The sequence below is a fragment of the Corella eumyota genome, chromosome 1, assembly GCF_963082875.1.
Source record: "Corella eumyota chromosome 1, kaCorEumy4.1, whole genome shotgun sequence".
Lineage (NCBI taxonomy): Eukaryota > Metazoa > Chordata > Ascidiacea > Phlebobranchia > Corellidae > Corella > Corella eumyota.
Genome location: NC_137490.1, coordinates 5,318,223 through 5,339,028, shown reverse-complemented (window position 1 = coordinate 5,339,028; position 20,806 = coordinate 5,318,223). Strand labels below are relative to the sequence as shown.

At 31.2% G+C, this 20,806-nt stretch overlaps 5 protein-coding genes across 5 annotated transcripts; 3 read left to right on the top strand and 2 right to left on the bottom strand.

The window, feature by feature from the left end:
• The first annotated feature begins 317 nt into the window (after window positions 1-317).
• Window positions 318-3,435, top strand: LOC145761942 (phosphatidylinositol 3,4,5-trisphosphate-dependent Rac exchanger 2 protein-like). The gene is made up of 9 exons (XM_082574618.1): window positions 318-388; window positions 1,026-1,146; window positions 1,399-1,626; window positions 1,714-1,818; window positions 1,929-2,042; window positions 2,226-2,444; window positions 2,548-2,610; window positions 2,762-2,847; window positions 2,953-3,435. The coding sequence occupies exons 2-9, from the start codon at window positions 1,048-1,050 to the stop codon at window positions 3,119-3,121; spliced, it is 1,083 nt and encodes a 360-aa protein (XP_082430744.1). The 5' UTR covers window positions 318-388; window positions 1,026-1,047; the 3' UTR covers window positions 3,122-3,435.
• Window positions 3,436-4,283: 848 nt separating this feature from the next.
• LOC145760599 (uncharacterized) lies at window positions 4,284-6,429 on the top strand. Its single transcript, XM_082574521.1, has 5 exons — window positions 4,284-4,814; window positions 4,935-4,994; window positions 5,207-5,335; window positions 5,480-5,748; window positions 5,938-6,429. The coding sequence occupies exons 1-5, from the start codon at window positions 4,433-4,435 to the stop codon at window positions 6,070-6,072; spliced, it is 975 nt and encodes a 324-aa protein (XP_082430647.1). The 5' UTR covers window positions 4,284-4,432; the 3' UTR covers window positions 6,073-6,429.
• A 429-nt stretch (window positions 6,430-6,858) lies between these two features.
• LOC145763880 (kelch-like protein 13) lies at window positions 6,859-10,848 on the top strand. The gene is made up of 12 exons (XM_082575424.1): window positions 6,859-6,977; window positions 7,108-7,328; window positions 7,647-7,819; window positions 7,908-8,047; window positions 8,171-8,317; window positions 8,425-8,548; window positions 8,624-8,759; window positions 9,020-9,176; window positions 9,402-9,594; window positions 9,833-10,014; window positions 10,155-10,293; window positions 10,388-10,848. Exons 1-12 carry the CDS (start codon window positions 6,904-6,906, stop codon window positions 10,562-10,564), a joined length of 1,863 nt encoding a protein of 620 aa, XP_082431550.1. The 5' UTR covers window positions 6,859-6,903; the 3' UTR covers window positions 10,565-10,848.
• Window positions 10,849-11,183: 335 nt separating this feature from the next.
• LOC145751603 (EF-hand domain-containing protein 1-like) lies at window positions 11,184-15,675 on the bottom strand. Its single transcript, XM_082567788.1, has 12 exons — window positions 15,652-15,675; window positions 15,401-15,494; window positions 14,910-15,131; window positions 14,516-14,665; window positions 14,091-14,228; window positions 13,799-13,948; window positions 13,354-13,546; window positions 12,775-12,916; window positions 12,629-12,707; window positions 12,275-12,415; window positions 11,732-11,945; window positions 11,184-11,438 (listed from the first exon to the last, which is right to left on the bottom strand). Exons 2-12 carry the CDS (start codon window positions 15,461-15,463, stop codon window positions 11,272-11,274), a joined length of 1,659 nt encoding a protein of 552 aa, XP_082423914.1. The 5' UTR covers window positions 15,464-15,494; window positions 15,652-15,675; the 3' UTR covers window positions 11,184-11,271.
• Window positions 15,676-15,877: 202 nt separating this feature from the next.
• LOC145745665 (uncharacterized) lies at window positions 15,878-20,650 on the bottom strand. The gene is made up of 11 exons (XM_082563839.1): window positions 20,477-20,650; window positions 19,484-19,593; window positions 19,305-19,376; window positions 19,045-19,180; window positions 18,596-18,848; window positions 18,367-18,453; window positions 18,191-18,275; window positions 17,788-17,897; window positions 16,524-16,634; window positions 16,285-16,329; window positions 15,878-16,190 (listed from the first exon to the last, which is right to left on the bottom strand). The coding sequence occupies exons 1-11, from the start codon at window positions 20,648-20,650 to the stop codon at window positions 16,174-16,176; spliced, it is 1,200 nt and encodes a 399-aa protein (XP_082419965.1). The 3' UTR covers window positions 15,878-16,173.
• Between the last annotated feature and the right edge of the window lie 156 nt (window positions 20,651-20,806).

The following is a 20,806-nucleotide window of genomic DNA, read 5'->3' as shown; positions in this document are numbered from 1 at the left end:
AATCCAGCATATAATTATCGACATCGGCGTTTTTAAAATGCCAATACCCATTAAAATAAATCAATACAAAAAAGTTTAAATTATAACATTGCCTCCTACTTTTTATAAAATCTATTATTTTAAAAGTAATACATAAAGTTGTATTAGAGTATCTTACAATACTCGTAAATAACATTTTGATACCTGAAACTAAATTTGGAAAACGCTACTATGATTAATAGCTAGTAAGTGAAAAAACAATAAGTTTTGCTTGGTTTTTATTTTGAACAAATAAATTTTTAACGATATAATAAATAAAGGCATAACATCACGACATATGCGTAATCTGGCAAGTCTAATTTCCCCTTTAAAAGTTCTTATAAGGAAAGGCTTTACAGTAAATAATAAGGTAAGCAACTTTTATAACTTAAAGATAACTATAGGAAGTGTGGGAACATCATGTGACTGATTTACTTGGTAAATATATAAATATGTTGTAAGTGATTAATATATTGCTTGCTTTAATAGTTAAACAACGTCCTGTAATAAACTAGTTTAGATAGTAGCGCAGTGTTTAGAATTTCTTTTATCATAGAGATGCTGGGTTTTGTAATTGTTTCCGTTGTCTTTTGCACTGTAACAATATTTCGCTGTAGATCCATTAGGTAATGCAGTATAACATACATAACTCTTAGACGACAGACTATAAAGCTTTTGGTGCATGTTTTACGTTGTTTTAAAGCAGCTTGTTACTAAAGAGTTTTTGTATCTAATAGTATATTGCAGTCATAAAAGTGTAGGCTAGTCTGTAGTGCATTATAGGGTTAAGATATTAACATGTTTTTAAAATGTAAACAAACGATATATACTAAATAGTAGTTTGGATATAACAGTTTAACTTGAAATATTAAATGTTATATATAACATTGCTTCAGGCGGTTTGATTTTTTTGATTAACGTTTTAAATATGAAAACTTAACGTGGCAATTTTTTGCAATACTTATAAACTAACTAAAGGTAAATTAACCTTTTTAATCTTTCAATAGTAACAATTAAAAAACTAATATAATGAACATAAGCAACGAATGCAAGATAAGGGCCACCTTAGTTGAACGAATGATTAACGATGAAGAAGATTACCTTAGAACATTAAATTTTATGGTTGAAGTAAGTAAAACAATATCTATTCTAATAGTAATGGCCGTAGTCCAAAGTCTGCCAGTTATTTATATTTTTGGTGAAAGTTTATTAAGTGTTCTTAAATTTATTAAAACATAGCTATTAACCAGCATTTTAAAGTCTTGGCCTATTTAAATTGAGTTATTGGATATTTTGAATTAGTTAACATGTTTGATTTACCTGTTACGTGAATTGCAATAGAAGTTTAAAGCAAACAACAATAACGTTTACTTTAACTAGGTTCTGAAACCGGAATTGACGTCATGCTCAGAAGAAATTCAGTATGAGATTGACGAGGGTCACGTGAGAGCCTTGTTCGGTAACGTGACCGACCTTGTGGACATCCATGTTAATTTGTTAAAAAAACTCAATGAGTCATCGTCGGTATCAAAAAACGATCTCGCAAATGGGGAAACACCTTGCACAAATTTTTACAACGTCGCGGTTGGCAAAATATACGACGATATGGTAAGATAAAATATTTTTTAAATTTATCCTCAATTTGTTAAAAGTAAAACTTTCAACTTTTTATGTCTTATATTCTTTTTTTTACAGAAAGATTCTTTTAAACTGTACGAGATATATTGTGGCAACTACGCCAGAGCAGAAAAAGTTGCAAATGACGTCACAAAAATGACGTCACTAAACCCAATATTTGAGGTACCTTGAACTTATGACAATTTACTTTATAACTTACATAAAAAAATAAAAAATAATTTAAAATGCAAGTAAATACCACAAACAAAATTATTTTAATTTTACCACAACAGAAATGGAAATCAAAAAATCCGTTTTTAGACGAACAAATTTGCAGTTCCACAATTTTACAATGTTCCTTAATGGAGCCACTTAAATATTTAAGTCGATTAAGCGTTCTTTTAAAGGTAAGACAAGTCAATGAATATACAAAACAATAAAGATATGTTCTTTTCAATTTTTCAAGTTTTAACCCAAATTTTTATATACGCAAAATATGTATAAAGTAAGTCTTAAGTAGATAATATACTAACTAAAGTATAAAAAACAGACAGTTGTCAAAATGTTACATTTAATTTTCTACGTCACAGACGATTGCTGTGTTTACGTCACACGGGGCAACCGACCTAGATCACGTGATCAAAGCCTATCAGACGACGCATTCAACTCTTGTTTCCATCGAATCTGGGCTAAGAAAAAAGTTTTTGCAGGAAGCTTACAGAATATGTGACGTTTTGCAACGAAAATGGGAAAACGAGGACTTGGGAAACAAGGAGGGATTTTTAACTAAACGAGGAGGCAGTGTAAAGGTAAAAAAAACTAGATACAACCGAACGCCCAAATTTACCAAGACGCATATAGCACACTCTAACATAATATTACGTCCGCTTAATTATTGATTATTTTTTCTAGAGTTGGAAAATTCGATGGTTTAAATTAAGGGGATACGAATTAAAATATTTCGACGAACCTGTGGTAAATATAATTTTGTTGATGTTTTCTTAAAATAAACCGATATTTTAAAATTGTTGACCTACATTCAAAATAGTTTAAAAAATTTAGAAAAAATCTACATTTTCTGTATGAAACGAAGATTTTTAAAAATCTACATTTGTTTATTGTTTAGGACGAAAAAGCACTCAGTACTCTTGATATTAGAGAATCAAAAGCTATAATAGAAAGTGACAATTTATCTAAACCAAATTGCTTCGGGTATGCTGTTATTCAATTAATAATAAACCCTAAAAAAATTTAACTAATCTAAACACACTGCACTTTACTTTAACGTTTAAACAAATGTATCTTATTTTCACTCAGACTCGTGTTTTCGGACCGCACTTATTACATGTACGCTACCAGTACGCGTGAACAGATGAAATGGATGAACCTGATTGGTTGGAAAATTTTTATTTTAAAATCAACCGAAGAAAGGGCTGAGCAAGCAATAAAGTGCGGCACGTGCTCAACAGTAATGGACATGTTATAGACAATGACGTAATTTATTGTTATTTATATTTTTTCTGAGGAAAAAACAAAAATTGACAAAAACAATGCAAGTCAACAGTTGAACAGAAACCATTACCTAATTCACTGTCCTTTTTTTTGATTTATTCACCGAAAAAAACTATTTTAGTATCATATATATATATATATATTATAAATTGATTTTTTCGTGTTGAAAAAACCTATTTCCAATCTTTAAATTACGTTTTTTTTGTGTGCCTTGTAGGATACGATATATATACACCAATAAAACAAATACATATATTTAAATAATATATTTGAACAAGTTGTACTAAACAAAACGGAGAATTCTTTTTAATAATTTTTTGCGTCATATATTTATTAAAATGCAATTTTGCTATTTTTAGCACGATCTTTTTAACCACTTATATTTATATTGATATCTATTTTATTGTTTTGACGCTTTGTTTTATTGTCATTTGTAGATCATATTTTAATTTGTATACAAATATGATGAAATAAAATACTTAAAAACACTTTCGCTTTTACTTTTAATTGTCATCAGGCAGAAAAATTCCCAAACATTAAAACAATAAAATCGTTCTGTACTTAAAAAAATAGACTAAAAGAAACACAGTTTTGGTATTTTTTTTTTACAATTAAGTAATGAGATGGAAAAATGGCGCGGGTTTAGCAAAGAGTTCTTAAAAAAAGGTTTTAGGCAAGTTTGTTTCTTTATTAAAAGTTAGCAATTAACAACAAAAACAAATAAAATGCAGAATATAATACAAGGAAGTGAAACATGAGTCGTATATGACAAGTCAAGGCGCAGTCTAGAGCACCAGAGTTCTCCCAACTTTGATTGAACAACATTCAGCGGGACATAGTAAGTAAGCCTCATCGTGAAATGACGTAAGTTCCTTTAAACAAGGAAGCAAAATAGCAATTGTGTGGGGCGCTACATTTTGCAAACTTGTAAAAATAACGTAGTGTAAAAATATAATACAAACAACGACGTTAGGTTTAAAAACAGGATTAGTTTGTGTAATCCAGTAGGAGCTTTACAATTACAGACAGGCTTATTTGTGAAATGCTGTGCTTACTTTTATTTGTTTATGGTATCAGGCTAAGTCGATTTTATGTATTACCATATAGCACGATTTCTGTTACAGTTACAACATAAATCGTAGCTCAACGTTTAGTGTTGTCTTATAAGTTATTCTGTTTACATAATAAACAATATTGTTTCAGAATGTGAACAGTGGATTTCAGGTTTTAATTACGGTAAACATCTATTTTAGTAAAAAGTTATATTTTAAAACGCGGCCTAACCATGGTGGATAAAGAAGACCAACAGGCGATTGAAATGGAGAATATTGAAGACCAAAAGAAGGACAACGCAGAAAACAAGTCAAGTGAGGAAAAAGATCAAAAAAAAGAGGAAAGCCCAAAACAAGAAGAAAAAAAGGAAGAAGAAAGCCCAAAACACAAAGAAGAAAATGAAGAAAAAGAACAAAAAAAAGAAGTAGAAAAGAAGCAAGATCAAGAACAAGAAGAAGAAGGTAATGACAAAGAAAGTGAAGAAGAAATAAGTACGGCCTCACAGCACGACGTTACAGAGGACAAAGAGCAGAAGGATACGGCAACTTCACAAGATGCTCAACTAATGAAAAGCCCAAGCGATGACGATGAAAACTCAGACAACGAAGAAAACGGTAAAAAAATTATAATTCTAAGATAAAAAAAAAAGGTTTTAAAAATTATAAAAAAGTGTTCTAAAACTCACATTAGCTAGTGGGGCAAGTTATTTTAAAAGTTTTGTTAAATTTTACCAGATAAAAAAGAAACCTCACAAGTTTTAATAATTGAACAAGGAAATGAAGCAACTAGTGATCGTGAGTATATTGTTGCTTACTGCTATGCTTGTTTTTGTACTAAATACCGTATTACTTCCTTTATTCTTTTTCTAGCGCCACTCAGAATCTATCAATGAATAACACAATAACGTAAAGCTACTGCTTACTGTCTGCAATATGCTATGTGAATTAAAAACAGTGCGCCTTTATTGTTTTAAATACGAGTTCAACTTTAAACAAATTATTTTTAGACGGAGTCACTTTTACTCAGAGAAGTCGCTGGGTTGAGCTTTTACGAAAATACAAACTAGAAATAATTATCGGACTTGTTATATTGGTTCTCCTGATTGTGATTATTATATTACTCGCAACTCTTACAAGTAAGAAATATAATATAAAAGATTGACAGTAAAAGAAATATTTTTTAACCTTGAATTACATAATCACCCAATACAATCACGTTAAATATAAAATTTAAACAACTAATCGTCTTGAAGGGTCTAATTTACTTATTTTTCTTACAGCCTCTCCTGCGCCAACTAGCGGTTCACAGGGTGGCGGACAATCAACCACTGCGATGTCTACTACTACGATAACAACCAACCCAACCACTACACCTACGCCTTCCCCATCTATGTCTTCAACGACTGTGACAACATCTCCCACTGTGCCTGAAACAACCCTTACATCACAATCAACAACAACCACTGTAGCCCAGACAACACCTACAACAATGCAATCAACAGAACCGCCCAATTCGACAGCTAGTATTCAAACTAACACGACTGTAATGGTATGATGACTGTTAATATATAAAATTTGAACGTAGTTTGTAATTAATACAGTTGAAAAAAAAAACTTTGTATTATTATACGAACAGTATCGACTTCGCGAACATATTTTTAGACAATAAAAAAGTTTTATAAAAAGTGTTAGAATATTAAAACTACTTAGCAAATATTAAAACCTATTTTTTAAACAGACGCCCCCTGTGACCAATGCCACAGTTCTAACAACAAATCCAACGACATTGCCTGAAACAACCACAGCAAATTCGACTACGGTGTTGACGTTAGAATCTACATCAACTGGGAATGCAACAAATGGAACAGTTTAAGATAACAACTTTAAACGACATTATCTTGATTTTGATGTCAAGCAATAAGAATAGTGTGTTAATCTAATGTGCAATTAACCATGCAAAAAGCATTGTGCTTACATTTTTCTTAGTATAAAGTGCTTTATATTTTTGATTTGTTTTATAAAATTATAGTATTACTTGGAATAAAACTGTTTAGGTTTAATTATGATATTTGCATAGTGAAACAAACCCAGAGATATCTAATTTTTAAATGTGTTTTATATTTAAAATATACATACTAAACTTTTCTTGTATTTTCAAAAACTTTAATTCTTTGTAAATTTAACTAGAGTCGTCCTATTACTTGTAATTTAATAAAAGTTTAGTCTCGAAGCAGACGGTTATTAAAAAAATTCCAGAGATGATACTATTAATAGTAACGCGAATCTGACGCATTTTTAAGACAACGCATCAGGTTGTTACAGAGTTGTAATATTTCATAGGTCAGCGACTATGTTGCTTTTGTGTTATATTGCCCAGAGGCATCTAACGCTAACGTGGTTTCTCGACAAAACCGGTATTTAATCGTTTTTAGAAAAGAGAAAGTTGCAAACACCAACATCGCTTTTAATATAGTTCTAGCAAAACGTAGTGTACGCCTACGTGTATTTATAGCATAATAATAAGCAAAATTATTTTTTACAAGCGATTGTTTAAGCCTAAGAAATTATTTAATAATTTAAATTGACAATTATGTTAGTAGAAAAAAAAACGAATACATTACCGTTTTTAGCAGCTTCTGATAAGTATTTTTTTATTTACAGGATCAAAAGTAGGACAGAATCGTAAAATTTTAACAAATTTGTCATGTCTTCCAAACTAATGGCTAAGACCTCAATGGATTTGTCGTCACTTTCTAGTTTCCCTACATCAACTGAAAGGTAATTTGCAATATACCATAACATATAAACCTTAAGCTTATATAACAAATCTAACCGTAATACTTACAGGTTTTGGTATCAATGAAAAAACAATTTAAACCCATTTACCTAACCTTATTCTGTTTTCCAGTTTCACGCAACCTCAGTTAAAAAGCGGTCATCCAGAGACCACGTTTACATCAAACGCATACAACAACATTTTGTTGGATGGCTTCGATTCTTTGAGGTCACAAAACTTGCTTTGTGACGTCACTTTGATTGCTGGAAATACTCGATTTCCAGTACACCGAGCATTACTTGCAGCATGTAGTCCGTACTTTCGGAATATGTTCACAAAAGATAACCAAAACGGTAAATATAGTTATCCCAATGTTTAATCTAAGTGCAGTTTTCTGTAATATTAGTACATAACACTTATATATAAAGTTATAAACATGTAAATCTAACGTTAAACTTCTTCTAAATGCTGTTTTACATAACAAATCGTCTCTTTCAAACTAAGGAAAAATTGTTGCAAATTTACAGTAAAAGCGTTGTTTGGTCAAGCGAATCAGCGTTGGAATGTTCTAATGCGCAAGCACTTGCTTTTCAAAGGAAACAATGATAACTAACTCATTAAACTTAGTAAAAAATTCTAATTAAAAAACAAATTTAAACTTTTGTGTTTAGCTCAAATTGGTAGAAACGAAGGAGCCAAGTACACTTGGTTTTCCGAATCGATTGAACTTCGTGGAATAAGCAGCGATGGTTTGAAGCATATCGTCGAGTTTATGTACACCGGTAAACTACCAATCAACATGCAATCTGTGCAAAATATTCTGGCTGTAGGAAGACACATGCAGGTAAAACAAAGCATTTAAACTGTTTAATTTTTCGTTTATTATGTAGGGTTTCTTTTTTGACCATAAAAAAAAACTTTTTTTGTTTTAGATTAAAGTGGTCTTGGATTTTTGCATGGAGTTTCTGATATCTGCCATTGAAGTAAATACATGTGTTGACATTATTCATATTGCCGAGGTTTTTAGCATGGCCCAATTGGAAGAAAAGGCTTACAAATACATGCTAGAAAGGTGAGCCACTAATAAACTGTATATAAACCAGTTTGAATGCCTTTTCGACTTTATAAAAAAGACAAAAGTATTACAAATATAATACATGCCTAATTTATAAAACTTACACAATTTTTTGTACAGATTCCCTGATTTTATTAAATCAAACCAACTACAGAAATTAACTTATGAGAACATGAGTTTCTTGTTGGATAGCAACGATTTAAAGGTCATGTCGGAACTGGATGTGTTTGCAGCTACTTTGAAATGGATCATGTATGATCATTCCAGGTATAAGACTGCAAATTTTATATGTTAAAAAATTGCAGAGCAATGTAATTAGATAAGTTTTCTAAATATAAGTACTTTATGATTGATTTTGTATTTTCTTATTTTAGACAAGCGTTTATCCGTAAACTGATGGAAAAAATTCGCTTTCCTCTTATGCCCCCACGTGACCTTATGGTTCATGTGAATGTTGTCGACTTTATGAGAACTAAATGCAACGATTTGCTACTTGAGGTAAGTTAATATTTATTCACCTTCATAATTGAGGTACATACGAATATTTAACAAGATAATGACACATTTATTTAGGCTAGTAGTTATCATATGCTTCCACATTCCCAACCAATCGTACCATCATCACGAACTAAGATCCGATCAAGTGATACTCGACTTGTTGTGTTAGGTGGAGCTGACAATACTGACGAAGTATCGAACCAATTAAAAGGTAAAATCTATTTATAAAAAACGAGTTTAGAATTATGTTAATAACTCTGTAATAAGCTGTTTAAATAGGCACAAGTAAAGTTATTGGATGTAGCATAGGCTACGATTATCTATTTATAGAAATAGATTGACAATGTACAAGACCTAACTATGTAAATTTAGTAAACACACAGTTTATTTAAGGTATTACCACGGTTGTTTATAAGAATTCAACCACTAATAAAACTAATTTTATAATTAATTTTATAATTGTTTTTACAGTGTTCAACCGAGAATTGACAGCTTACACTTTATTGCCTAGTATGGACACCGGAGTTCATTCTCATTGTGTTGCTATCTTAAACAACTTTCTATACGTGTTGGGTGGCCAGAATCACTTTGAAGAGAGGGGGAAAACATCAGTTTCTACAGTTACTAGGTAGTTAAAATATGTTAAATAGTATAAATATATGACTGCATATTTATAATTGACGCTTGTCTACTCTTAAAAACACAAACATTTTCGGAAGCTGCCCCTTTTTATTTTATGAAAAATGGAAAATAGCTACTTATAAATTTTTTGTAAAGTAGACTGCATATTGGACAACAATATTTATTTCACTAATTTTATGTTTTAATTAACATCACATGTTTGTTTACATAGATATGATCCACGTTTTAACACTTGGATGAAAATAGCCAGCATGAACGAGAACCGAGCTGGTTTTCATGTTAGTGCCATTCCTGCTTATAATAGGTTGTATGCCGTCGGCGGAGTTAACTCAGTTGGCCGCTTGTCGTCTGTGGAATGTTATTGCGTTGAGGAAGATAGATGGAAGTACGTGGCTTCGACGCAGGTAGTTATTAAATCATAAAAGGCGCCGGTATATAAAACTAGTAACGTATTGTTCTTTTAAAAATAGATGCCTATTGGAGACCATTATTATTTTTTTTCAATTAAAGGCAGCTTTAGTTAAATTTTATTAGAAAATTAAATTGCAACATCTTCTCTTAATTATATCACATATACAAAATTATCTTGCGATTATGTAACATATAAATATACATGTTCTTATTTTCCTTTTCTTTTTATAGAATGCACTTTGTGATCACAACGGTTCAGTACACCACGACAAGCTGTACGTCAGCGGAGGATTTAGCGATGGCCATTTTAGTGATGCGATGTTGTGTTACAACCCCAAGCATGACATCTGGGAAAGAAGATCGCCATTACAGTATCCAAGAGGATGGCACAGCCAAGTGACATTGAAAGAAAAGTAAATCCATTTTTAATATATTGTAATGCTACTGTATTTCATTGTAGGGTTCTAAAGCTTTTACTTTCTATGCACAAAAAAAGTTTTGTTCTTTATAATTAAAGTCCTATTATTTTTTAATCTTTGTATGAAATCTTTAGAATCTATGTGATTGGAGGCAATGCTGGCATCAACAAGCGTATCGATGTGCTTGAGACTGAGGTGTACAGCCCAGACTTTGACCAATGGACGACGGTCACTCCTATTTCCATGGGACAGAGCGAGGCTGGAGCCTGTGTGGTAAATAGAATGGCTAAGGCTTTACTTATATCGTACTATTGCCTTACAGCATGTTTGCTTAAAAGTGTTGTATCTGATTTTGTTATTTTTTTAGTTGGACAATCGAGTTTACGTGGTGGGTGGTTACTGTTGGTCAGCACGAAGGTGCATCAAAGTCATCCAGACATACGATCCGGAGAAGGACGAATGGGAGCGAGTCGGCAACCTTCCCCGAGGTCTGGCTGGCCTGAGACTATGCACCATGACTCTTCCCCACCACTTGGTGCGTTAAAGAGAAACAAATTGCTGGATTTTTAGTGATGTTCGTTGTTATACTGAACTTACTGTAAAACTGTAATACTTTTACATGGAAGTTATGAAAAAAGTTAACAAGTAAATTAATCTAAACTTGCAATATTCGTCAAGAAATAAGAATTTAATTTTAAAAGGCAAAATACAATACCTACAACTTGTAAATGAACTTGTACAGCTCTAACAACCTTTTTTGTCCAAAGAATGTGTCGCCCCGTTTTATTTATTTTGTTTATTGTGTAAATTACTGTAATAAAGATCGCTGTAAAACGCCCTTGTATTCAATTACAACTTACCTGTTCAGTGCATTACATTTTACAGGTACTGGTAAATTAGAAAACACGTATTTATAACACGAATGGTTGTAGTGACACTAACATGCACGCTGATAACGATTAATATGTGTGCGCTTGCGTGATTAATGATATTAGTTGACAACGTTATATGACCTAAACAACTGCGCAAGGTTAAACACATACCATAATCCGTGAATAATTTCCTGTACAATGATACAACTATTGATTTCTTTTTGAATATATCAGCGGTTAATCATAATAGACTATCTATAGTAGACATAACCACTCCTAATGAAGCGCCGATAAATTACAAGACGGTTGTTTATTAAAGCTATAATATACAGTGAAAAAAGAAATGCTTTACATGTAATCAGATTCCAAAACAAAAAAGTTACGCCGCTGCTTCCTCGGTTTTAGTCGACGGGGAAATCGGCTCCGATTTTCGGTGAACTTCTCGAATACTCTCGATGGTCTTGACCGGATATTGATCGGGGTTCAACTCAAGATATTTGAGAACGTACTCGTCGCAGTTGGTGATAGTAAATCGGTGTTTAAACACTGGGTAAATTTTCAATTGTGAATTTTTAAAAATTTTATTTTAAAAAGATGTATCAGACATTAAGGTATGCAGCAATATCGGTTTAAGGCTAGGAAAGCCTTTGCATATTGCTGCATCTAAGGTATGCAGCAATATCGAGTTAAACATTGCTTATTTTAAAATGCTTTATCCATCTGGGTATATCTAGCCTAAATCTGTGTTAGCACTTTCTCTAAACTGATTAGTTATTAAATTGACCCGTTTAAAAAAGAACAAACATAAAAGATCGCTAAACAAGACACATATTACAAACCTCGAATTGTAGCTCCAATGGCAAAGTCGCCTGGTCCATAAAACTCTGGATTTTCGACGTCAGAGTTTGGTTTGGAGATTCGAGTTGCCTCCAAAAATTTGCCACCAATTATACCCGAGTTACGTTGCGGTGGTTCGAATATACTAACCATGTCGTCAGAAAGTCGATAGGAGATAATGAATCGACGACTACGATCTTCAAGGCGAACAGATTCCTGAACAAATAAAAATAACCATATTTTTTAAAATATGAAATCAGTTAACAAATTAGTTATGATACTTTTATATATAAATTTATCTTTGATGTGGGAAGGTCGACCTCACGACCTTAACTTAAAGTAACATCAGTTACTCCGACCAAGTCTAAAGTTGCTTTTAGCTGTATACATGCTGGCTTAGCAGGATTACGTGCCGGCTCAGCAAGAGTCCATACCGTTTATAGCGCCTTACTTAAGGGCGCTACAGCATAAAAATATAATGATTCTCAGATTGGTATCGGCAAATCTTTACCAAAATTGTAATAAAGGTTAAGAAATCGACAAACCATGCAAGCTTCGTATCTTAAAATCTTGTGATCGTTCTCCAACATTTTAATAAAGTCTTTTTTGGGTGGTTGTGGGACCAAACTCAAACAATTCTGCAGAGAATCCTCCAACGAACCAAAACCGTTGTAAGGCGGAAGTTCCTGTAGTTTAAATTTAACAAATCAAACATAGAAGTTGCTTTGTAAACTTTTTTTCAATGGCTATGATAAACTTGAAGGTGACAGTTTATAGTTAAGGTTAACATCTAATATACTGTTATAAGTTACACACAATTTTTAGATAAATGACTAAATCATTTTGCAAGTCAAGCCTATAGAACCTTAATGCTAGTTCTGTCGAATATACAAACTAACCATTTTTGGAACTTCCCTTGCAAATCCTGTAACAGGAATGGGTTCAAACGTCGACGAAATGCCCATTGTTCTGTAGTAACTAAAATACAAATTTACAATAAGCAAGAGTTACAATAAAAAATAAAATCTAAAAGTTTGTAAATTACTTCTTTGTGAACTCGTCACAGTCGTAGATGATGACACGTCGTCCGTAAATAAACAAGGTTTTGCCGATCTCGAAGTCACGTGGTGTAAACCACTCTTTGACCTCATGGTCGGTCAATTCCATAACAATCATTGGAAAAGAAGCTGCAACAAACCAAAAAGAAAAGTTTTATTACATGTTTAGACCTAAATTTAAAGCCCAAGTTTTAAATGAAATGTTTATTTAAAGTTAAGGTAACTATACACCGGCAGTTTGGCGTAGTTGTCAAAACACTTGGTTTTACTATATGAAGTCCTTGGTTCGATCCCCATTGCTCTCATGCTGTAGCATCCTTGTGTGAGGCGCGATTTAAGGTATCTACCTATGCTAAGCCAACACTTAGTCAGCAGCTTATAATTTAATCAGCAGTTTAAGGGATTTTAAGCAACAATATCCCAAACTTGAGACTGGGTCAGAGTTACTGATGTTACTCTATGTTAAAGTCATGAACTCTACCTTCCCATATCAAGGATAAGTAAATGTAAAAAATTAATGAATAAATAATATTTAATTTATTTAACATTTTTTGAACTTTACATACAGTGAACATCATTTCTGTTAATGGGAAGTCTCTGTCTTCTAAGAAGGACTGGGAATGGGTCGTGCCCATCATTTGGTTTATGAACTTCTCTTATCTCGATCGTGTCGTCCACGAGGAAGTAATGGAGAACATATGGTCTCATTTCACCAAACATAGAATCTCTGTCGTCCCATACGCAGTAAAAACGAAGAACCTATATAGAGAATGTTAGATTACATTTTTTTATATTGCCCAATTAATTAAACAACTAAAATTGTTAAGATAACTTTACTTAACCAAGTCAGTTTTACTGGATTAATATTTGTAAAAAATTAAAGTTGGACTGTATTGTTATCAAAATTCATTAATAGATTGTTCGTTCATCTAAAATTTACAATTAAATTCAAGCTTATTTAAATGTATATTGTTGATATATGAGTGGGCCTATGTTTAAAATTAAATTTACTTTTCTGTCAAGCATCAAAAATTTCTTCAGTTTGTCGAAATCAGATCGAGTAGTGTAAGATCTCAGCGGTTGCTTCCTTGTTTCAGTATAAGGATCTCTTGGAACTGATTCTGGTTCATTTATAATCAAACCTTCGCTCTCCATAAAGTTCTGTAAAAAAAAATTATTACTAAAGATATGTTAACGTATATATATTTTAGTTTAAAAAAAGGCATTTCTGCTTGGTCATGTTACAGTTAGAAGATCAAACAAAATGGTAAATAGCCTATATTTTTTTGTTGCAAAAATTAACCTTGCTAAAATTGTCACAGTTTGTAATCCTGAAAGCCTTTCCATAAAACACAACATTCATTGAAAGATTGAGATCCTTCCAGTGCCAATTATTTCCCTGATCATCTTTGGGGAGTCTTTGTCTCTTGATCAACTTTCCCTATTACAGTTAACAAAAAAATTACATTTAAGTTACAGCTACATTTTACTAGCAATTGGGATTTCAAAAAAAGATTTAAGGTGTGATTTAAAAAGTGTACGCAATGTCTTTAAAAGTGTTGACATTATATAAACAAATAAAGAGAGAAACACTTATATATACATATACCTATTAAAAATGTTGTATGTTAAAGGACTGCTATCAAATAAAATAAACTTAAAACAAGGCTTTCAAAATAAATTATTATACACTATGCTGGATTGAGAATGTTTAAATAATTGTTTTACTTGTGGCATTCCAGAGTTTTCAACATGGGGTTCCACAACAGAAATACTGTCATCCTCCAAATAGTAAAATATCTCAACCGGCCTAACTCTGTAATATTCCTGAGGAGATTCGTGAACTGTTTCTTTGAAGTAGCCAGTGAATTTCAAAACCTTGTGTACAACAAAAAAACTTTTATCAAACTTTGAAAAAAAGTATGCCACTGTTTTTAAAACAAATATATGAACTTAATTGTTAGAGGGACAAAGTGACTTAAATGACATAAATTTAATTTTAAAAATATAATTTTAATTTCAGTCATTTCATAAATTTTATAGGCCTATTAAACTTTTATTGCAATTAGTAACCAACTTTGGGTTAATTTAATACTAATTACTAATTAAATTAAAGATTTACCTTTTTATCGAAAGCAAGGTGAGCTGGAACAAATGTTTCAGGGGGAGCCTGTTGGGCTTGTCCATAGGTCAAAGTTGGCATTTTGTTTGCCAGTTCATCCAGTTCAGCTTCAGATAATTGATTGTATTTTAATCTTTCACCCCCCAGACCAACAGAGGGAGAATGTTGTTGAGCATACCCATTTTTAAACTTCAGGGTGTTGGAAACATGGTACCTTGTTTTCTGTAAAAACAATTAAATTTACAATCGGTTTTATCATCACAATTTAAAAAAACATCTTTTTAAACTAATGAATAAAGATAATATGGATGCAACTGGTTTACCTTTTTTTAACAGTCGACTACAAAAACGTATATATCTTACGCTACCTGATATCCTTATTTAAACTTTTTCTACTTAACTTCCACAGGCACTACCACTGGCTGACTGACAGACTGGCTACTTTTATTTACCATTATTAGAAGAAAAAAAAACTGGTAAATTGCACTTACCGTTGGGTCATTAAACGTGTTTCCTGGCAAAAAAGGTAGCCCTTCAGCTCTTGTGGTTGCCATTTTTAATTTGTTTATTTAAAAATTAAGGCACCTGAAAAAATACGCTTTTATATATTCTAGGTTTAATAAATTTACAAAACTAAATTACATTGACAATATAAGTTTACCTAACATTAGTTTTATATTTTATAAATAAACAAAACTAAGTATCACTTTAATATTCGTTGTTTTTAACCACTAAAACTTACTTTAACAATACACAGAGCAAACGCAATTTACGTAAAGAAATAAATTGTGTTTCGCTACCTTAGTTACTGTTGTCATGTGCAATGTTTTGCAGTGTTGTCAATTTGTGTTAACATAAGTTTATCCTCATTTTTAAGAAAATCGAAATTGCTATTTTTTACACAGTGGTTAGTATAATTACGTATAATACTTAATTATTTACAACAAGCTGCAAATTACAAAGCCCAAATGCGCACAAAAACAATATAGTTTAAAGTAGTAAGATAGTGTTAAAAAAGCCGCTAAATACAAATAAAAGCAACATAAACTGCAACATGTAACAAAATAAAGTAACAAGAACGTGTTTTAAACAATCATTTTACATATACATTATAATACTATTATTTTCGCTATGCAATTGCCAAACAAAATAATGAAATAACAACAGTTTTGATTCAAAATAATATGGGATAACCATAATCTTTTGAACTTTTATTGCTTTCCTTTCTGCACCTTCCGTTTAAAGATAGATTTCTGCTTAGAGTTTATCCACCACCATTTCCTTTAACACAAATTATAAAACAAAAAGATTTATTACATACCAAAAAAACTGGACATAAATTGAAATACATTTTAGTCAGATTAAACATTTTTACCATTTTTCATTTCCCAAACAGCTAAATATTTTTCATTTTCAACTCCTGCCAAAAAATGTATATATTAAACCATTAATGACATAAAATATCAAATAATAAAACATGCCAAAGTGCATCCGGTTCTGTCGGGAATTTCACAATATTAATTTACTCTTTGTCAAAAATGAAATAATACCAAAAATCTCAGCAATCAGAAATATTCAACATTATTCCGTTTAATTTAGGACATGTTTACTTACCTAAATAAATGTAAAATATCAGAACCCCCAAGAAAATAGCTAAACAAAAAATAACCATCGTGGTCATAAAGATCTGACAGCATTTGTGGCAACACGAACATCGGCTTCGTTCTGTAAAAAAAGAGAAAACTTACAAACATAACCATAACAGTTGGCTGCAAACTAAGCTAAAACAAAAAACAGTAAAAATTTGCATTAAAATTAAAAAAGTAGTTTGTAATACTTGAACATTTTTTTTATACAAATAATAATATTGTTTTAAATTTGCGCTCAGAACGAATGCTCAAAGTATTTCCACCTAGAAACTGAATTCACCTCAAAGAACATAATTACTCGGGCAAACAAAACAAATTAAGTGCGTGTACATTCCTCAGTCGCAGTTCCTGCGCAAAAACAAAAAACATTTTGATCTGCAAGCGTTCTGTTCTTTTAACTACTAACTAATTTAAATTTAAAACTGTTTGTATTTCTTTTAAAAACTAACACTTTGCTTTAAAAATAATAAGTTAGATGTTACTTAGTTTTAAACAATGTTGCACATGTTTTTACCAATTCTCATGCAAACAATTTCCTTTTTTAAAAAAAAACCTTTAAAACATTCAAAAGTAAAGCCATTCATGTATACAACCTATAAAAATCACACTATAAGTCAAATAATTGTCGATAGGTGAATGTTAACACACTTACAACATAACATGACCAAGCAAAGTCTAAAATTGAAATCTATAGTCTCGTAACTATATTCTCCTGCCTTAGATTTCTAAAATTTTGCAAATAAATACTGAACCAAACTAAACTAGTGTGTATACTGAACTAAGATTAATTACCTAAACACTGTGAATACAGTTGTACCTATATGTTAACGTGAACGTCAGAGCAAGTGACCAAGAATCAAATCTAATAATAATTGTTAGCTGATAAGTTCGTCTTAATTGCTCAATGAACATCCACCATATAGGGGAGTCAAGTCGGCCTCCCATTTGCGTGGGAGGCCTCCTATTCTCGAACTGTAAATCGAAACTTTAACATAACAGAGGTTATTGCCTAAAAAATTATTTTATTTGTGGTGCTTGCTGTAATTTGCTATTGGTATATACACAGATAAAAATTCAAAAAAACATCGGTAGACATATAATGTATATTAAATGCGAAGTGTAAAGTTGCCAAAATTTAAGTGTTTTTGCCATGTCGATTAAGGGTCAATGCATTTAAATTAAAACGAATTTTTAAACTTTTTTTTTAAATTAATTTTAATATGTTTTACCTGACTCGTCGTCACCTTCTGGGTTCGGATCAAACTCCATCGAATTTCTATAAATATAGTGGTTGGGTTGCGCTTGACCATCTCTGTACTGCGCTGAAGTATGATCTTCCCTATTAATTAAATAATTATTAAATCTAAACTACAAACTTAAATAAAAATTCTATCTTTATTTTTGTATTTTTTAATATTAAATATTCTATGACATTGATTTACATGTAATTGTAGGGCTTCATTCTGTCCATTTCATACATTTTTAAGCTTGTTTTAAAGGTCAAACCAAGATTAAATAAAACTATTTAGAGTTGTTTATACATTGGGCGTTGTTTGAATTAATAGGTGCAATTATATATATATAGAATTGTCATTTATTATTGTTGGCGTTAAAGTAAATTAAACAATGAACCTTTCATTGTTGTCATCAACAGATATTTCATCCCATTCGTCGTCTGATGTCATTTCCGCTCGCGCACTGTCGTTTGTTTTTGTACCTGTAAATACAGTTGGGTAAATGAACTCGCTTGCTTTAAAGTGTGGAGTTACTAATTGATGATTGATTGGTCAGATGGTTAAACAAAATACCAAATTTTGTTTCTTGGTCCTCTTGAAAGTTCAGGTTAAGAATTCCGTTGTTACTGTTCAAACGATTCATTTGTAATACTACAGGTGCTACAATATATACAAAAATAAATAAATCAATTAATTAAATTAGTGCATAAACTTCTGTTTGTTTTAACACAAAAACACTTAAACAAATTATATTCTGGTATTTTTAAAACATGAATATTCTCTAAAATTTCATTTTTTCAACCTGGTTCTGGAGATATATTTCTTATTCTTGTCTTAGCTGCAAAATTAACCATTCCATATTTCGGCGAAGTTGCCAAAGCAGAAATTGAGGATGATGATCTTTGTACATTCGGAGGTTGGTTTTGTTTGTAAGGAAATGTGTTGTTAAAAGTGTAATTTAGATCGTCCAACTTATCAGGAACTTCTTCATAGTCGGGTATAGGTGACATAGATTGCATAGAAGTATAAGTTGGCTCGTTATTTTGTTGCTCAAGCTGTTACAACAAATAAACTTACAGTAAGCAGTGTCATGGAACAGAAAGAAAATGCTCATACAAAATAAGAAATTCAGAAAATTAAATTTGATTTTCGGCATATTCAAATTTTGTTTACTATTTTTAAAGTATGCAAAAAAGTCTGTTAACCCGTTACTGAGTTATTGTAAACCTTATTTAAAACAATAATTATTACGTCATTCTCAGCAGGTACTTCGTCATAATCGGAGTCAGAATCGTACTGAATAAAAGGATTGCGACGAGGCTTAGGCGTTGGGATATTGTTTCTTGGTGGAAGGTTAAAAGTAATGCTCGAAGATCTCTCAAAACCTCTTCAAGTTCACAAAATATTAACATTTTTTAAATAATAATAATAATAACTTAAGGTTAATTTTATGTTAGTAAGGTTTCTTGTTTTTACTTAGTTTTTATAATAACAAAAACAATGCTTTTTACCTGGAATGAGATTCTACTGCCCTGTCAAAGTTGGATTGATTGTTTAAATTAACTGGAAAAGGAGGAACTTTCCTAAAATTAAATATAAAATGTTAAACTTATTTAATGCGCTTTCTTTTCCCATAAAGATTTATATTAGACCTTTACTTTAGTAATTAATAATTAAGTTTTACCCTTACATGCTTTGCTGTTTTTCTTCTGTTATTGTTTGAGTGTATTCTCCTTCTTTATCGAAAATGACAACTTCTATTTGACTGAAACTTCTTGTAAGCTGCTTGGCACTTTTCTTCTGATTTAGAAAAATAAAATTGTTTAAAACGTAGAAATTGTTTAAAACGTATGTTCTTCCTTACGCAATTAGGAATTACAATAGCAAAAAGTATGACGGACTTCCGTGTGAAAAAATATATATAAAAAAATGTGTCTACATACTTCTTATTTAAAACAAATGTGAAGTTATGTGTATGGCGCTGATACATAAAACATTCAAATACAAAGTTAAACCCTTTTCGCAAAATTTTAATAGTAAAACTGATATCATGAGTGTATGAAACTGACATAACCAAAGCAATAGAGATCTTTAGTACTATTTAGGCTGTGAAGATTGTATACAAAAACAACATTGATGACAACAAATTGTTACGTTCTTTTAGTAATTAAAGAATGTCTCGAATGTATGTAATAAAACAGTTTATACATGGATAAGAAACAGCAACTACCGTAAAGTTTCACAAAGGTTTTGGTACGTATTTATTTGTGCTTGATTTGACAAGACAAACTTTCACAGCCTGAACATATAGTTACATTGTTTTTTCAATCTAGCCTATAGTTTTTGGCTGAGAAGGAATTTGCGCGGTTTTAAGCTGCTTACCTAAAAGTGATACTAAATTAAAGCAGCGGAGGTCAAACCGAAGACAAGTTGTAGTAAAGCCAAGTTTCTAACCACTAAACCGCTAATGTTTTCATGCATTAGATGAGCAGGTCTTTTTAGTTAATTACTTATTGATAGTTATTTTAAACAAAATCTACCAAAAAACCATTAAGTTTTAACAATTAAAAACTGAGAGCAAGTGTTAATTTTTACAAATTATATTGTACTTTTTCATTAAATAAATTCAATAAATATCACAACCAATCTGATTCAAATTTATAAATACATTTTATTGATGTACCTTTCTTTCAGCGGTGCCAATTCCTTCATCAATTTCTGTGACATTGTTTGTTTTACTTGTCCTAACGTCTTTCAGCTTCTTTAACGATGCATACATATCATCCAATTCCAATATAGCAAAGTCCAACTCTTCCGAATCGTTTTCATTTATAACTAGTGTTTTGTCCAAATCCATGATTAACAGTTATAACTATTAGTTTAGCTATGATTATGCTACACCATCACTATCAAAATATTGTTCCTAAAACTGACATTTAGTATACAAAGTATGGTATTAAGATTTCCCTTCTACTACGAATTTTGAAATTTAATTTTAATTTAAACAAAACCT

What these genes read in the sequence shown, in the direction of transcription:
- LOC145761942 (XM_082574618.1), top strand. Translation starts at nt 1,048, where the DNA reads ATGAACATAAGCAACGAATGCAAGATAAGGGCCACCTTAGTTGAACGA. An exon ending in CACTAAACCCAATATTTGAG is followed by an intron (nt 1,819 to 1,928) that starts GTACCTTGAACT and finishes TTACCACAACAG; the next exon opens with AAATGGAAATCAAAAAATCC. An exon ending in TCTAAACCAAATTGCTTCGG is followed by an intron (nt 2,848 to 2,952) that starts GTATGCTGTTAT and finishes ATTTTCACTCAG; the next exon opens with ACTCGTGTTTTCGGACCGCA.
- LOC145760599 (XM_082574521.1), top strand. Translation starts at nt 4,433, where the DNA reads ATGGTGGATAAAGAAGACCAACAGGCGATTGAAATGGAGAATATTGAA. An exon ending in AAATGAAGCAACTAGTGATC is followed by an intron (nt 4,995 to 5,206) that starts GTGAGTATATTG and finishes AATTATTTTTAG; the next exon opens with ACGGAGTCACTTTTACTCAG. An exon ending in AAACTAACACGACTGTAATG is followed by an intron (nt 5,749 to 5,937) that starts GTATGATGACTG and finishes TTTTTTAAACAG; the next exon opens with ACGCCCCCTGTGACCAATGC.
- LOC145763880 (XM_082575424.1), top strand. Translation starts at nt 6,904, where the DNA reads ATGTCTTCCAAACTAATGGCTAAGACCTCAATGGATTTGTCGTCACTT. An exon ending in CTGTAGGAAGACACATGCAG is followed by an intron (nt 7,820 to 7,907) that starts GTAAAACAAAGC and finishes TTTTTGTTTTAG; the next exon opens with ATTAAAGTGGTCTTGGATTT. An exon ending in ATCATGTATGATCATTCCAG is followed by an intron (nt 8,318 to 8,424) that starts GTATAAGACTGC and finishes TTCTTATTTTAG; the next exon opens with ACAAGCGTTTATCCGTAAAC.
- LOC145751603 (XM_082567788.1), bottom strand. Translation starts at nt 15,463, where the DNA reads ATGGCAACCACAAGAGCTGAAGGGCTACCTTTTTTGCCAGGAAACACG. An exon ending in CAAGGGAAGTTCCAAAAATG is followed by an intron (nt 12,416 to 12,628) that starts GTTAGTTTGTAT and finishes TTTAAACTACAG; the next exon opens with GAACTTCCGCCTTACAACGG. An exon ending in TAAGATACGAAGCTTGCATG is followed by an intron (nt 11,946 to 12,274) that starts GTTTGTCGATTT and finishes TTATTTGTTCAG; the next exon opens with GAATCTGTTCGCCTTGAAGA.
- LOC145745665 (XM_082563839.1), bottom strand. Translation starts at nt 20,650, where the DNA reads ATGGATTTGGACAAAACACTAGTTATAAATGAAAACGATTCGGAAGAG. An exon ending in GAAGAAAAACAGCAAAGCAT is followed by an intron (nt 19,377 to 19,483) that starts GTAAGGGTAAAA and finishes ATTTAATTTTAG; the next exon opens with GAAAGTTCCTCCTTTTCCAG. An exon ending in GTTGATGACAACAATGAAAG is followed by an intron (nt 17,898 to 18,190) that starts GTTCATTGTTTA and finishes TTTAATTAATAG; the next exon opens with GGAAGATCATACTTCAGCGC.